Below are 17,462 nucleotides of genomic sequence, written 5' to 3' on the forward strand. Positions count from 1 at the left end.
TTAGCTGCAAATAGCACATTTTCCTTGCACAGAAGACTGTTAGGAGTTGTGCAAAAATTATGTTTTAACAGTGGGCTATTTGTGACATCACTGATTGGCGGATGTACTTATGTGGGCATTTTTTTACTCATTTTACTGGTCTGCAAAGTAATTTAATATGGTCCACAACATAGTTTACCGTGGCCTGCCACATTATTCAATGTAGTCTGCCACATCATCCAATATGGTCCGCCGCATCATACAATTCAGCCCGCTCCAATATTTAGGTGGCCTGCTACATTGTTAAATGTGATCTTCCATATTATTCAGTGTTGTCCACCACATCATTCAAAGTGGCCAGCCACGATATTTAATGTGATCTTCCAAGTCATTCAAAGTGGCCTGCCACATTATTTTAGTGGTCCGCAACGTCATTTAATTTGGCCAGACCATTTTTTAAACATGTCCTTCCACATAATGGCCTGCCACATGATTTTTACTGGTCTGCAAAGTAATTTAACATGGTCCACAACATAGTTTAATGTGGCCTGCCGCGTTATTCAATGTGGTCTGCCATATCATTCAATATGGTTCGCCACATCATTCAATATGGTCCGCCACGTCATTCAATTCAGCCCGCTACAATATTTAGTTGGCCTGCTACATTGTTCAATGTGATCTTTCATATTATTCAGTGTTGTCCACCACATCACTCAAATTGGCCAGCCACACTATTTAATGTGATCTTCTAAGTCATTCAAATTAGCCTGCCACATTATTTAATGTGATCTTCCAAGTCATTCAGTTTGGCTTGTCACATTATTTAATGTGATCTGCAATGTCATTCAGTTGGCCTGACACATTATTCAATGTGGTTTTCCACATCATTTAATGTGATCTGCCACATTATTCAAAATGGCCTGCTACATTTACAAAAAATGTGGCCTGGCCTATTATTTAAGTTGGCCTGTGACAACATTCAATGTGGTCTTCCACATCATTCAATGTGACCCGACACGTAATTAAAGTGGCCTACCACATCATTCAATGTGGTCTTCCACGTCATTTGACGTGGTCCACCATGTCATTTACTGTGACCCACCACGCCACTCGATGTGGCCTTCTGAAGGCAGCCATAATTACGACGTGGCCCTTAATAAAAATAAGTTTGACACCCCTGGATTAGCTGCTGGACTCTGATGAAAAAGACATGCCATTGCGACATTACTACGTGGTTTGAGGAAACAAAATATAAGGGAATAAGGTAAGGTAAGGTAAGATAAGGTAGGATACATTTTTATTATCATTTAATCATGGCACGTGCACAATAACATGCAGTGACATAAATGTTGGCTTTTTGTCATGCAGCTCTGTATCTATCAGAGTGTGCAGGTGTACCTAATCCTCTGACCGGTGAACCTACATAACGTTTATGAAGTTTATTTTTAACCGTATTTACACCAAAGCATGTCCAATACATATTATCTAGACCAGTCATTCTCCAACTGTGGTACGTGTACCCCTTGTGATACGCGGGATCCACTAAGTGGCACGTCAAATAATCGTTTGATTGAAGTACAGTGTTTTAGTTTCCTATATTCAAACACAGTGTTACTGTTTAAACCAGGGGCACCAACCTTTTTGAAACCAATAGCTACTTCTTGGGTACTGATTAATGCGAAGGGCTACAAGTTTGATACACACTTAAATAAATTGCCAAAAATAGCCAATTTGCTCAATTTACCTTTAACTCTATGTTATCATTAATAATTAATGATATTTCTCTTTGTGGAAACACTGATCACCTTAATGATTTCTCACAAATGTATATAGAAACAGATAAATATTTTTATAAATATATTTCGACTCTTTAAAATTCAAAATTCAACCGTAAAAAAAAAACAAAAACAGAAAAACTACCTAATTTGAATTGTTTTTATAAAATAAATAAAACATTTTTGGAACATCATTAGTAATTTTTCCTGATTAAGATTAATTTTAGAATTTTGATGACGTGTTTTAAATAGGTTAAAATCCAATCTGCACTTTGTTAGAATATATAACAAATTGGACCAAGCTATATTTCTAACAAAGACAAATATTTTTTTTGAATTTTAATCATAATAAGTTTGAAGAAATATTTCACAAATATTCTTTATGGAAAAAAACAGAAGCTAAAATGAAGAAAAAAAATTAAATGTATTTGTTATTCTTTACAGTAAAAAAAAAAAAATTACTTGAACATTGATTTAAATTGTCAGGAAAGAAGAGGAAGGAATTTAAAAGGTAAAAAGGTATATGTGTTTAAAAATCCTAAAATCATTTTTAAGGTTGTATTTTTTCTCTAAAATTGTCTTTCTGAAAGTTATAAGAAGCAAAGTAAAAAAAATAAATGAATTTATTTAAAGTATGTAAAATATTTTCTTGGATTTTCACATTCTATTTGAGTTTTGTCTCTCTTAGAATTAAAAATGTCGAGCAAAGCAACACCAGCTTGCTAGTAAATAAATACAATTTTAAAAATAAAGGCAGCTCACTGGTAAGTGCTGCTATTTGAGCTATTTTTAGAACAGGCCAGCGGGCTTCTCATCTGGTCCTTCCCGGCTACCTGGTGCCCTCGGGCACCGCGTTGGTGCCCCCTGGTTTAAACTGTGTGTAATATTAAAGTGCCCACAAATATTAAATATACTTGTTGAATAAAACCTATGTCTTGTTTTAATGAGTACTTAGACCTACTATGCAACTGTATTGTAATGTAGGTCATTATGGTTGTACTTGGAGAGCCAACTTTTTTCTGAGGTGGTCCTTGGTGAAAAAAGTTTGAGAAGCACTGCTGTATTGTTTTTCCCACAATGAATGATAGCATGTTGCACTGACTCTACCTCATTGCAGCTGTCTCATAATCCTGTGGTGTGTTTATGAAGTGCAACATCTTGTTCTGTTTGGTGTGTCCTAAACTAATGCCTGATATGATTCTTTCCGTTTTTGTGCTCCCCCTTACAGTTCTTCCCGCCCCTACTGTGTTTTGTATTGCATATAAATGTCTTCCTGTTGTACTCATGTCCCAATCTAATTACCACTCTTTCAAAATATTTTCTTTATTTCATGATTTTGAAACAAAAAAACAGGCCTACTACGCTATCATATTTTATGTTGGTTATTATGGTGGTACTTGGAGAGCCATTTTTTTTCTGAGGTGGTGCTTGGTGAAAAAAAAGTTTTAGAACCACTGATCTTGACCACAAGAATCATCACAGGTTCCTTTAAGTATTGATTGAAGTCTGCATCCTGCATCGAGCGGTACGCAAAAACTGATCATTTCAAAAAATATTCTAAAATTACATTTAAGATATATACTGTAAAAATGTATTAACACCAATTTGCTAACCAACTATGTATACTTATTATACCATAATGAATATGATATAATATTTTGTATTTTAATTTGTATTATAAATTATTCATAATTATTTCGTATTTATTTGTATACATTACTCATATCAAATATATAAAATGTGTTAATAATATGATTTACTCTAATGGTGTTTTTATATAATTAAAATATAAATTGATTCTTTGCTGAATAATTACTGTTTAACTCACTTCATAGACCACAAGCCAATTGCCTGCAACAAGTGCAAGCCACAAGCCGTGATAGTAGGCGGAGGTATAAACAAGGTTACTAGTAATTCTAAGGTGGTACTTGCTTTAAAAGGTTGAAGAAAACCTATTGTACAGTTTTCTCTATGTTAATGGATGCATGTATTGAGAAATATTATGAATACTTGTGACTGTGATGGTATGTAAACGTCAAATCAATTTCACTTAAATCAATGTTTGGTATTGTTGTTTGTCAACCCCAGGTAGTATATTCACTTTTACCAATTTCAATTTTTAATTGTGGTTTTTCCACTCAAATTTATTGATGGGACAAGTTATGATTAGTACAGAATAAGTTTGAAGAATGTTTTTCCTGTTTTACATGGAAAAAAAGACCACAGGAAACGATATATTGATGCTTTCAGATGTCTTTGTGCTGAGCGCCTGTCTATTACACCCACGAGCGTTTGACATTGGTATAAATGTGTGTGTGTGTATGTGTGTGTACTTCTCACAAATAAAAGCAAGAGCTGTTTGCTGCATGAACAGTTTGTTTCGACTAATGTACTTTTGGAGCATTGACTTAATGCAACGTCCTATTGTCCAAAGCATGAATGTAAAAACCCCGTTTCCATATGAGTTGGGAAATTGTGTTATATGTAAATATAACGGAATACAATCATTTGCAAATCATTTTCAACCCATATTCCGTTGAATATGCTCCAAAGACAACATATTTGATGTTCAAACTGATAAAGATTTTTTTTTTGTGCAAATAATCATTAACTTTAGAATTTGATGCCAGCAACACGTGACAAAGAAGTTGGGAAAGGTGGCTATAAATACTGATAAAGTTGAGAAATTCTCATCAAACACTTATTTGGAACATCCCACAGGTGTGCAGGCTAATCGGGAACAGGTGGGTGCCATGATTGGGTATAAAAGCAGCATCCATGAAATGCTAAGTAATTCACAAACAAGGATGGGGCGAGGGCCACCAATTTGTAAGCAAACAGTTTTAGAACAACATTTCTCAATGAGCTATTGCAGGAAATTTAGGGATTTTACCATCTACGGTCCGTAAAATCCTCAAAAGGTTCAGACAATCTGGAGAAATCACTGCACGTAAGCGATGATATTACGGACCATTGATCCCTCAGGCGGTACTGCATCAAAAACAGACATCAGTGTGTAAAGGATATCGCCACATGGGCTCAGGAACACTTCATAAAACCACTGTCAGTAATTAAAGTTGGTTGCTACATCTGTAAGCGCAAGTTAAAACTCTGCTATGCAAAGCAAAACCCATTTATTAACAACACCAAGGAACGCCGCTGGCTTCGCTGGCCCCGAGCTCATCTAAGATGGACTGATGCAAAGTGGAAAAGTGTTCTGTGGTCTGACGAGTCCACATTTCAAATTATATTTGGAAACTGTGGACGTGGCGTCCTCCGGAACAAAGAGGAAAATAACCATCCGGATTGTCATAGGCGCGAAGTTCAAAAGTCAGCATCTGTGATGGTATGGGTGTGTATTAGTACCCAAGGCATGGGTAACTTACACATCTGTGAAGGCACCATTAGTGCTGAATGGTCCATACAGGTTTTGGAGCAACATATGTGGTCATCCAAGCAACGTTTTCATGGACGCCCCTGCATATTTCAGCAAGACAATGGCAAGCCACGTGTTACAACAGCGTGGTTTCGTAGTAAAAGAGTGCGGGTACTTTCCTGCACCGCCTGCAGTCCAGACCAGTCTCCCATCGAAAATGTGTGGCGCATTATGAAGCGTAAAATACGACAGCGGAGACCCCGGACTGTTGAACGACTGAAGCTGTACATAAAACAAGAATGGGAAAATATTACACTTTCAAAGCTTCAACAATTAGTTTCCTCCGTTCCCAAACATATATTGAGTGTTGTTAAAAGAAAAGGTGATGTAACACAGTGGTGAACATGCCCTTTCCCAACTACTTTGGCACGTGTTGCAGCCATGAAATTCTAAGTTAAGTATTATTTGCAAAAAAAAATAAAGTTTATGAGTTTGAACATCAAATATCTTGTCTTTGTAGTGCATTCAACTGAATATGAGTTGAAAAAGATTTGCAAATCATTGTATTCCGTTTATATTTACATCTAACACAATTTCCCAACTCATATGGAAACGGGGTTTTTTTAGAATAGTCGAGTGCGATCATTTAAAAATGACAGATTTGTTACTGAGTTAAAACAAGTTTACAGCTGGTTATTGAGGTTGCAGAACCTAAAAACTGTCATCTTCATCTTTAGTGTGTGCGTTTAAAAAAAAAATCACATTGACAATCTTGCACTGATATATAACATACAGTAGCATGACTGTTAAAGACATTTTCATTATAGCTTTAGAGTGCATTAACCCGTGTGTGTGTGTGTGTGTGTGTGTGTGTGTGTACACGCGTTATTTCTTTCCTAGTGAAGATTAACTGGAGGAGACTGATGGGTTGAATACAAGCAGAGGGTTTAAAAAGAAGTGGGAGAAAGCCTGTGCAGACGGATTTACTATTAGATTTGAGCTCATCACAGGGACTACAGTACCAGGAACAGATGATTAAAAACAACCGGAACCTTTTATTCATGCAGCGTTAATTACTGGAAGACTTGCTTGCAACAGCACTGATTAGAATAATGTGGAACGTATCAATTACTTAGGTATTCTAGGCCTGCTCTTTTTTTTTTTAACAGATCTTCTCAAGGGACAGCACTGAAGAAACGAAACCTGGATATGCTTTAGAGTAGTCAGTGTGTGACTTTACAGCAGTATAGCTATAGTAGCTGAGCCGCAGAACACTTACCCTTTTACGTGAAGAAGCGCATTAAAATATCAATTAATGAATGACAGGGTGCTCCATATGAAAATCGACAAACGTATTCCCAGACCCTTCCTGTTCCGTCCCAGATAGGGATAAGCAAAATTCACATTGGCACCTGTGGCGCACAAGCAGCATTAGTCTTGTCTTGTAAGGCAATGTATTAGGTTTGAATCCCGATTAGAATTGATTTGGGGAAGGTTTAAAAATGTATGTTGTAATGATGTTAAAATATTTTTTTGCACTAAAATTATATTGAACAATTTATTTCCCATTTATTTGTTTTAGTCCCAAAAAATGCATCAAATTAAATTCAAGTTTGATTCAAAATGTGTTAAAAAAAATTAGATTTTTAAAAAAATAATCTGCTAATGGCCTCATATTAGCCTTCTCCTGTTTCGCGTGAGTAAGCTCATTTAAAATGTCAGTTTTTTTTATACCAGCACGATTTATATGAAATTTTACCAGAAACTTATTCCCAGCCCATTCATTCTCCATCACTGATCAAAAATAACAGCAAAAATACACAAATATTTACAAGGACCCTCATGGTGGGCTTGTACAAAGAAAAACTGTGTTTGAATTTAGGCCAGTCAGGTGTCGGGATAAATTGTACATTTACGTTTTTGGTTTGTTAAATTTTCTGTTTTGCACAAAAACAATAAATATAATCTTTCTTTTCGTACAAAACATGGATCAAATTAAATTGAAGTAGATTAAAAAAAGATACTTTTTTTTTTTAAGATTAATAAACAAGTCACTTCAAGTGAGCAAAATGTCAATTAATGAATGACAGTGTGATTAATATTAAACCTTTTTTCCAACCATAGACAGATTTCTAGCTCCTTCCTGCTCAATGACTGATTAAAAAATATAACAGCAAATTTCCCCAAATATTTACAAAGTACCTGGTACCGCGCTGTTTTAATGCTGGACTCGTAAGAAAAAAAACTGGGTTTGAATTTTGGCCGTCAGGTGTCAGGAACACTTATGAATATATGTTGAATTTAGTTAAATTTGTTATTTTACACAAAAATATTTAGTATTGAATTTCTTTTAGTATAACACATGTACACAATTTAATCACTGTACAAGTTGTACACTGACTGCTCTAATGTATCTCTTATAATAATAATAATAATAATACAAAATATAATAATATCATAATATTAATAATCTCTCTTAATAATATATTCACATTAACATGAAACACAGCTTTTATTGCGGTAGGGATAGGTACCTTTCAAATTGCCACAGGCACCAATTCCTGGTAGCGGGACATTTTCGTACTTTTGTGTGTTCATGTGTTAATAAAGGATAATGATAACGCTGCTGTCCAGTTGTTATATCTAGTTTTCAAATTCTTCTGAGTCTCATTTGCAAGTATGCATTATTTTATGTGTCGTAGTCAGAAAGTAGTCTTTGCCATAAGGTTGAATGCACCACATTGTAAAAAAAAAAAAATAATCAGCTCAATTCACGGTAAAATAACGGCAGATATGTCTGCCAGGAATTCACCATAAAAAATACAGTCACAATGTAAAGGGTATGTTTATGTTGAATCTGTTAATTTTGCAGTTGATAACTGTTTTTGCTTAAAGTAAATTACTAAGAAAAAAATGGATGTATTGTTAATCTGTTTCTAACAAAAGCTATAAAATTTGAAGTAAAATACCGGTAGCTGTGGTTGTCAGGAATTTGCAGTAAAATAAATTATCGCCAAGTTTAGCGTTGCCAATCAGCCTATCTCCAGGTGCATGTCTTCGAAGGTGGGAGGAAGCCAGAGTACCTGGAGAGAACATACACGCATTCAGATGGAGAACATGCAAACTCCACACAGAAAGACCCCTAGCCCGGGACTCTAACCCAAGACCTCTTCACTGTAAGTCACAAGTGTTAATCACTTCTCCACTGTGCTGCCCTTTCACCAATACCAGTATCTGCAAAATGCCTTTGTTTCCGAGACATGTGAGCGGTACATGAGGATTTTTAACTTGAAAGTATTTGTACAACCTTTCACTGGACAACTCACAACATGTTCCTTCAAGTGAGCTATTCAAAATAAGCTTTAAATGCTCCATATCTGTTAAATAGCTGCTTGCAACCAGTTCCAACAGTGTTAAACACACAGCGTGTTTCATTATGATGCAGTATGCAATGAAGCACAAAGACATAACCCCTCAATGTCTGAAACCACTTGCCACAAAAATGCAAGAAAACATGTTGTAAGCCCAAAGTTAACTAGGCGAATGCTTCAACACAAACTCAAAACAATTAAGATATGCTATAAATTTATGTGTGCAATCTGCAAAATCTTTAATTTAGAAAGAATAATAATACCATACATCCATCCATCCATCCATTTTCTACCGCTTATTCCCTTTTGGGGTCGCGGGGGGCGCTGGCGCCTATCTCAGCTACAATCGGGCGGAAGGCGGGGTACACCCTGGACAAGCATACATTTTACAGTATTTGCATGCTTGTGACATTACAGTATTTGCAAATGCTTTGTACAGTTTTTCATTATTTTCACAGTAAAGTCATGTGTTTTCTATGTATTGTAACCATAGTCAGTTCGATTAGCTAGAGCAGGGGTAGGGAACCTATGGCTATAGAGCCAGATGTGGCTCTTTTGATGACTGCATCTGGCGCTCAGATAAATCTTAGCTGGCATTGCTTAACACGATAAGTAATGAATAATTCCGCAGGTAATCACGATGTTAAAAATAACGTTCAAAATATAAAACATTCTCATGCATTTTAATCCATCCATCAGTTTTCTACCGCACCTGTTCAAGAAATAACAATGTTATTCAAAATAATTAGAGACTTATTATACTCAAAAAATGTTGGTCTTACTTAAAAAATGCACGCATTTAGTTGTATTCAGTGTTAAAAAATATGATATGGTTGTCACGGAAATACATTTTGAAATATTTGGCTTTCATGGCTCTATCAGCCAAAAAGGTTCCCAACTCCTGATCTAGAGTTTCTTGGTTTTCAGTAATCCACTGCATTTGATACTGTGATAAACTATTTTTGATTTTACAGTGTTTTACTGTTGTTATTTAACAACTGCACACTTAGTACCCACCAGCTGGTGGATTGTTACATGCATCTTAGTTGTATTTCTAATTACCAATTTTGGAGGTGTTAAAATCGCCATGTAAAATTGCTACTGCTAACTAGCAGCATGTGTATGGCATATCCATTAGCATCGAGGGGCATATTTTAAAAAGTGGATCTCTATTTTCGTGCATTTTCTCTCAGGCATGTTTGCTTTCTTGGCATGGAAAATTTAAACTTTACCTCTGAATATGCTTGTTTGTCCATCAAATGTTTGACCCTTGTTCAAGTCTTCAAGCAGATGTGACGTCACATGCAGCCAAAGTATCGAACTATGGTATCATTTGATTTTACTTGAATCAGCATTCGGTAATCGAAGTACAGAATTCGGTACCAATCCTTATACATTCATGATATATTATTATCAAGGCAAATGAGCAGCCTGCAAGACACGGGTGAAGGTGTCGTTTTCATCGCTGAGTTGTGTTGCAGTTAAAGGTTCCTGTTCTATGGTTATCATCGTGCTTCTTCTCTATTGTAGTTGTTCTGTTTTATGTCATAATCCAAAAGTTGTGCATCTATTGTGCTTTCATAGTTTAGTCCAGAAGGCTTCATGATGTAAAGGTTAGAAAAATGTGCATAAAGCATTAATGTGTAAACATAAGCATTGATTTTCAAACTATGGGGGATGGGTCGCTTTCTAATTGAAATTGATACGCTAGCAATTCCTGGTACTGATGAATTGATACTCAGCGATATCAATTTTCTTTTATAGGTGTTCAAGTGTTTAAATAATGTTAACTGTTAAATACATTTTTTGATTAACATTTACCACTGAGATGTGCGGGCCATTTATTTTCTACTGCTTGTCCCGTTCGGAGTCGGAGGGGGGGCCAGTTGTTATATTTTGTTTTTCTTGCACTTCTGTGTCTCACTTAAAACATATTACATAGTAGTAGATGCAATTCCAAGCTGATGGCAGTAGTGATGTACTGCTGTAACCAAGAATTAGTCTTTCCCATTATGTTGTAAGTCCCTGTCTTTTCATTTATTGCGCCCTACAAAGTGTTTGAACTGTAAATATTGTACTTAGTACACACCAGCTGTTTGATTGTGACATGCTTCTTAGTTGTAGTTTTCATTATGTAACAGAAAAGTGTATGAGAAAAAAAATGAAATAACTGAATCTGTAGCTGTCTGAAATTGAATACACTTTTTTCCCCCCGTCCTCACATATTCAGAGTTAAACCGTTTGGTCAACCAAAAAAGGTGGTAGCTGCTAAGCAAAAACAGCAGTTGTTGGTGTAAAATGATTTTGAGGACCATATCTTATTAGTGATTCTCAAACTGTTGTACATTTACCATGTGGGCTCTATTTGGTGGTAGACCAAAGAAACACCTTATTACATTTTTTGTTTTATATTTTTATATATTTAAACACAGTGTATGATGTACTGCTGTAACCAAGAAGTAGTCTTTACCATTATGTTGAATGTGCCTGTCTTTTCTTTTGTTGCGCCCTATAAAGTTTTTAAACTGTAAATATTGTACTTAATACACAGCAGCTGTTTGGTTGTAACATGCTTCTTAGTTGTAGTTTTCATTGCCAAATTTGGAGGTGTTGAACGCGCCATGTAAAATCAATAATGCTAATTAGTAGCACGTCTACGGGAAATCCTATGTAAATTAGCATTGAGCTAGCACATTTTGAAAGGTGGAGCCTTACTGTAGTTTTGAGCGCCTTCATCTTGCATTGTTGACATGGAAAATTGTGACGTTACCTATAGGCAGGCCGACTCAGCTCTAAATGACAGACTGCTTGTTTCCCGGCCAAGTGCTTGAGCGGGTGCCGAGTTTGCAACCAGACAAAACGTCAGGCGCAACAAAGGTATTGAAATATGGCACCGTTTGATTTCACGTGAACTGGTACCTGGAAGTACTATAAAAGTAACTATAAAAGTACCAAATTCGATATATTCCCAAATTCAGTGTTTCTCAATTATTTTCTCTTACGCTACCCCCTTAAGAAGAAGAAAACATTTTGCGCCCCCACACTCCAGCCTCGTATCATTTGTCTATAACATTGTTGTAAGTACAACTCTGCATAACATTGTATCCTTATTAACAGTAACAAAAAACGAAAAAGATTAAACAAATATGGAGCAACTCACAAAACACAGTAATAATATTGTTTTAGTATGTAACAGTAAAGTGTATCAATTTGCCTGTAATATAAAAAAAAAATTAAATTCTTCTTTAAACGATAAACATTTTTTGACCAACTTGAGGTATTCAATATTGAAAGATACAATTAAATAATAATGATATAAATAAATAAATAACAATGAATTCAAATTGATCGGCAACATTGACTCAGGAGCACGATAGGCTCACACTTCAACCTGCAAAAAAAAAGAAAAAAAAGAATTAAACAACGTGTGTTAATTTTTTTAATCAAAAAAGAGGAATTCAAGATTAATAGCTACACTGAGCTTGTTTTGTAGTGGACATCATTTCAAGGCAGGTTCTGAATCCTGATACTGATAAAGTATGGGTCACACGTCTGGCATCACACCGCGGCCCGTTAGGTGGCCCCTCCCTCACTATGTAAGACATGCTCATAGACATGGCTTTTTTCAAATAATAAAATGAAATTACATGAGGAAAACAAAAAAAAAGGATCTGTAGCTTTCTTAAATTGAATTAAATGTTTTTTTCGTCACCACATATTCAGAGCTAAACAGTTAGGTTAACCAAAAAAGGTGGTACCTGCCAAGCAAAAACAGCAGTTGTTGGTGTAAAACGATTTGGAGAACCATATGATCTCAGTGATTCTCAAACTGTGGTACGTGTACGACTCGTGGTATGCAGGCTCTATATGATGGTAGACCACAGAAACTTTTTGTTTTATTTTTTATATTGAAACACAGTGTTGCTATTCAAACTGTGTGTAATGTTACAGTGGCCAAACAATATTAAATACAACTGTTAAATAAAACCTCTGTTTTGTTTTTAATGAATACTCAGGCCATCCACGCTACTGTGTTTCCATGTTTGTCATATTGTGGTACTCAGAGAGCCAAGGTGGTACTTGGTGAAAAAAGTTGGGGGAACCACGGATCCAGATAGTGAGGAAAATAGGTCACAATAAATTATAATCTGTACAAACAAACTTTTAAAGGTGCAATACACACATATTTCATATAAATGACAGCAGTACCGTTTTTCTTCATCCCCCCCTCTTCATAACATGGTCACTACTGCCTAGTTTCTCTTGTTATATTCTTATTTTTATATTTTTATACGTATTCTTGCTTTATATTTTTTTCTTATTGTTATATTTTGTATTTTATTTCTGTGTATACCTCATTTATTTACTTTTTAAATTATATCTCAAATCTGTACACTGCTTCTGGAATTTTAATTTTCCCGAGGGAACTCTCCTAAAGGAATCAATAAAGTACTATCTATCTATCTATCTATCTATCTATCTATCTATCTATCTATCTATCTATCTATCTATCTATCTATCTATCTATCTATCTATCTATCTATCCATCTATCTATCTATCTATCTATCTATCTATCTATCTATCTATCTATCTATCTATCTATCTATCTATCTATCTATCTATCTATCTATCTATCTATCTATCTATCTATCTATCTATCTATCTATCTATCCATTTTTTACCACATATTCCCTTTGGGGTGACGGGGGCCGCTGGTGCCTATCTCAACAACAACCGGGCGCCAACTCATCGCAGGGCTATCTATCTATCTATCTATCTATCTATCTATCTATCTATCTATCTATCTATCTAGCTATCTATCAATAAAACAAATCCAAATCTAAATTTAAAATGTACGTTTCTGGGGGGATTGGAATGAAATCAAAATGTTGTAAAAGATAATAATTATTATTATGGTGTTATTATGATTATTACATAAAATATCTTTTCAAAATAACGCCGCCCCCCCACATAAAAAAACTTTTCAAAATGAGCGCAGCAGCAACCAGCTCATTGTGTGTGTGTGTGTGTGTGTGTGAGTGTGTGTGTGTGTGTGTGTGTGTGTGTGTGTGTGTGTGTGTGTGTGTGTGTGTGTGCGTGCGTGCGCTGACATCACAGCTGGAAGTGCCTTGTCACGCGGGGTTAGTAAAAGTTGGGATCGGAGCTCCACACACAGAGCGAGAGAGACAGACAAGCGGGGCCGAAGAAGAGGCACCCAAACTGGGATAGACATTTCCGGACCATTCGCTTGCTTTCCGAAGAACATTTAACTCGCTCGCGAAATAAGGCGGTTCTTTTTTTGTCTGGTTTACGCGACGAGGGGGACTTTGTCTACATGTCCATTTAACTTTCGGAAGAATATTTTGGATTTGGTCACAAACTCAAGCGGGTCACTTAATTGGGTCCCGAATGAAGCAAAGTTCGGAATTGGCGGCGTGACGCTCGGTAAATGTTGCGGCATTTTCCCAGAGAGTAGCCCGCCTGCCTCGGTGGTCGAGCGGCGGCGCAGCAGCGTCAGTAGTAGTAGTAGTAGTAGGAGGAGGAGGAGGTTTGAAGAGGGAAAAAGAGCCGAGCTGTCAAAGCAGATGACGACGGCAAACTGCCCCGGTAATGAGGAGCTGGACTTCCGACTCATCTTCGGGGAGGACGGCCAGCAGCAGCCGTTAGGCCCCGTAGGTCAGTGTGCTTGACCGCTTTCCACACTCTTCCACTTCTACCTCACCCAATTTGAAGCCCTGAGCTGTGTAACTTCTTACTTGTTAAGAGAGCGGTGGTGTTTACATTTGACTTTTCTATGGCTGCCTGCCAGAGAACAACAGCAGCTGACATTAGCCTGACATGCTAACTGCTCATCAGCTCTTATTAATTGGCTTGGTTGCTATAGTTCGGGGTCACCAACCTTTTTGAAACCAAGAGCTACTTCTTGGGTACTGATTAATGCGAAGGGCTACCAGTTTGATACGCACTTAAATAAACTGCCAGAAATAGCCAATTTGCTCAATTTACCTTTAACTCTATGTTATTATTAATAATGATATTTATCTTTGTGAAAACACTGATCATCTTACAATTTTTCCCAAAAATTATATATTTTTGATGACATGTTTTAAATAGGTTAAAATCCAATCTGCACTTTGTTAGAATATATAAAAAATTGGACCAAGCTATATTTCTAACAAAGACAAATCATTATTTTTTCTAGATTTTCCAGAACAAAAATGTTAAAAGAAATTCAAAATACTTTGAAATAAGATTTTAATTTGATTCTACAGATTTTCTAGATTTGCCAGAATAATTGTTTTTAAATTTAAATCATAAGTTTGAAGAAATATTTCACAAATATTCTTTGTCGAAAAAACAAAAAATTAAAATGTATTTATTATTCTTTACAATAAAAAAATACATTTACTTGAACATTGATTTAAATGGTCAGGAAAGAAGAGGAAGGAATTTAGTAGGTAAAAATGTATGTGTTTAAAAATCCTAAAATAATTTTTAAGGTTGTATTTTTTTCTCTAAAATTGTCTTTCTGAAAGTTATAAAAATCAAAGTAAAAATATAAATGAATTTATTGAAACAAGTGAAGACCTAGTCTTTAAAATATTTTCTTGGATTTTCAAATTCTATTTGAGTTTTGTTTCTCTTAGAATTAAAAATGTCGAGCAAAGCGAAACCAGCTTGCTAGTAAATAAATACAATTTAAAAAATAGAGGCAGTGCACTGGTAAGTGCTGCTATTCTATTTGAGCTATTTTTAGAACAGGCCCACGGGCGACTCATCTGGTCCTTACGGGCTACCTGGTGCCCGCGGGCACCGCGTTGGTAACTATAGTTACCAGTTGCTATAGTTACTATCCTTCTTTAATCTCCCTCTTCTATATTTTGAAATAGTCAGTTATAAATATAATATATGTGTTATTTACTGTTTCTTACATACAGTATTTACACTATATAATGCTAATTGTCAGTTATTCACACGCCTTAAAAGTAACTCTTCTCTACACTTTCACAAATACATTCATTACCATCCATCCATCCATTTCCTACCGCTTATTCCCTTTGGGGTCGCGGGGGGCGCTGGTGCCTATCTCAGATACAAACGGGCGGAAGGCGGGGTACACCCTGGACAAGTCGCCACTTTATCGCAGGGTGTAAATTCATTACAATGAATAAAAATGTCTTGTATTAGTTCTTTGTTTGGATTTCAAGACAATTTCGCTATTGAGTAATTTGTTCCATATCTAAACATGCACTGCATTTTACCTAACAAATATTTTTCAGCAAATACTGAACAATATTGAAATTCAATGATTTGGTGCGTTTGCAAACAGCTGCAAGTATGCACAAAGCAAACTATAACATGCTACCAAAGAATGTACAATCATTCTTTTTAACAAAAAAACTGAAATATAACTTTATAGAAAAATTTAATTAAAAAAAATGTCTGTGCACTTGTAAAACTTAAAATGAGCATATCAGTATGTGGAATTAAATTATGGAAGGGATTAGAAGTCAAACAATGTACTAATATGATCCACTTGATTAAACCGTTGAAACTAAAAGTGTTTACAAAGTGCAATGAAGAAGAATTTTGATAAAAAATTCACATTTTATTATTGAAAATTAGATATTATTCATCCCATGTGTGAATCGTATTTAGAATTCATTGAATTGTTTCCCAGCAGGCACAACAAGACATTAAATTACTATCGTTTTGTCGTGATAATGTATGTTAATGATGCATTCTAGCTGTATTCCCGCAAATTTAACAAGAGAATTATTGCTTCCTCACTACATTCTAAGCTGGCGGCTAATGTTCCTTCACAGTGCTGAGCCACTTCTAAATCAGTAAAACTCACCTCTATTACAACAAATAAACTACGCCTTCACAATTAGGTTCATGACAATGAATAAAACATGTTTTCATTGGTTCTTTGTATGGATTTCAAGACAAATTTGCCATTGAGTAATTTGTTCCATATCTAAAGCTACTCAAATGCTTTATTAACAGTATAGGTGTAGGCAATGTTGGATTAACATTCATAACTGTCGTTCAGCAAATACTTAAAAATATTGAAATTCAATGATTTGGTAGTACAAGTATGCACGAAGCAAACTATAACCTGCTTCCAAATAATGTACCACAATTCTTCTTAATAAAGAGCAGAAATATAACCTGAGAGAAAAAAAATATTTAAAACATTTGATTGCAAGTATAACATTTAAAATCTTTAGCATATCAGTATGTGGAATTAAATTATGGAATGGATTAAGCGAAGAAGACAGACAATGTATTAATATGATTCAGTTTAATAAACTGTTCAAACTAAAAGTGTTTACAAAGTGCAGTGAAGAAGAATTTAGATAAAAATCTCACACTTTATTATTGAAAATGAGATATTATTCATCTCATGTGTAAATTGAATTTAGAATTTCATGAATTGTTTCCCAGCAGGCACAAGACATTCAAACAACGTTGAGAACCTGTTGAATTAGGTCCTGACCTTGAGCAATTCAAACATAACTTTGAAACAACATGGTTTTTGACGACATTTAATTAATGTTGGGTTTTGACATTGATTTGACCATTGAATTTTGGTCATTTCCCCACGATTTTCTACACGTAAATACAATGTTGAAACAACATTAGTTTTGATGGCGGCGTTTATTCACTGTCAAGTTGTGACGTTGAGTTGACCTTTGAAATTTGGTCATTTCCCACCCTCAATTTACAAATAAAACTATTTTGCTATGTTGTTTCAAAGTCAGTTTTAAAGGACATGTATGTATAATCAACAATGAATCAATGTCTTGTGCCTGCTTGAGTGTTACTATTAAAAATTAAGGGCGTAAATACATGTATTAGAACAGTGGTTCTCAACCTTTTTTCAGTGATGTAGCCCCTGAGAATATTGTTTTAATTCATTTACCCCCTAATCAGAGCAAAGCATTTTTGGTTGA

General features: G+C 35.4%; 1 protein-coding gene across 2 annotated transcripts in view; it reads left to right on the top strand.

The window, feature by feature from the left end:
* The first annotated feature begins 13,565 nt into the window (after positions 1-13,565).
* The window catches only part of nfatc3a (nuclear factor of activated T cells 3a), a 115,913-nt gene continuing 112,016 nt past the window's right edge, over positions 13,566-17,462 (top strand). The window contains exon 1 of one of the 2 annotated variants that reach the window (XM_061878692.1): positions 13,566-14,178. In XM_061878692.1, coding sequence (XP_061734676.1) covers positions 14,088-14,178 — 91 coding nt within the window. In that variant the 5' untranslated portion in view covers positions 13,566-14,087. The remainder of the gene's footprint in view (positions 14,179-17,462) is intronic. The other variant, XM_061878675.1, reaches the window with a different exon arrangement.

Source organism: Nerophis ophidion, linkage group LG02 (assembly GCF_033978795.1).
Source record: "Nerophis ophidion isolate RoL-2023_Sa linkage group LG02, RoL_Noph_v1.0, whole genome shotgun sequence".
Classification (NCBI taxonomy): Eukaryota; Metazoa; Chordata; class Actinopteri; order Syngnathiformes; family Syngnathidae; genus Nerophis; species Nerophis ophidion.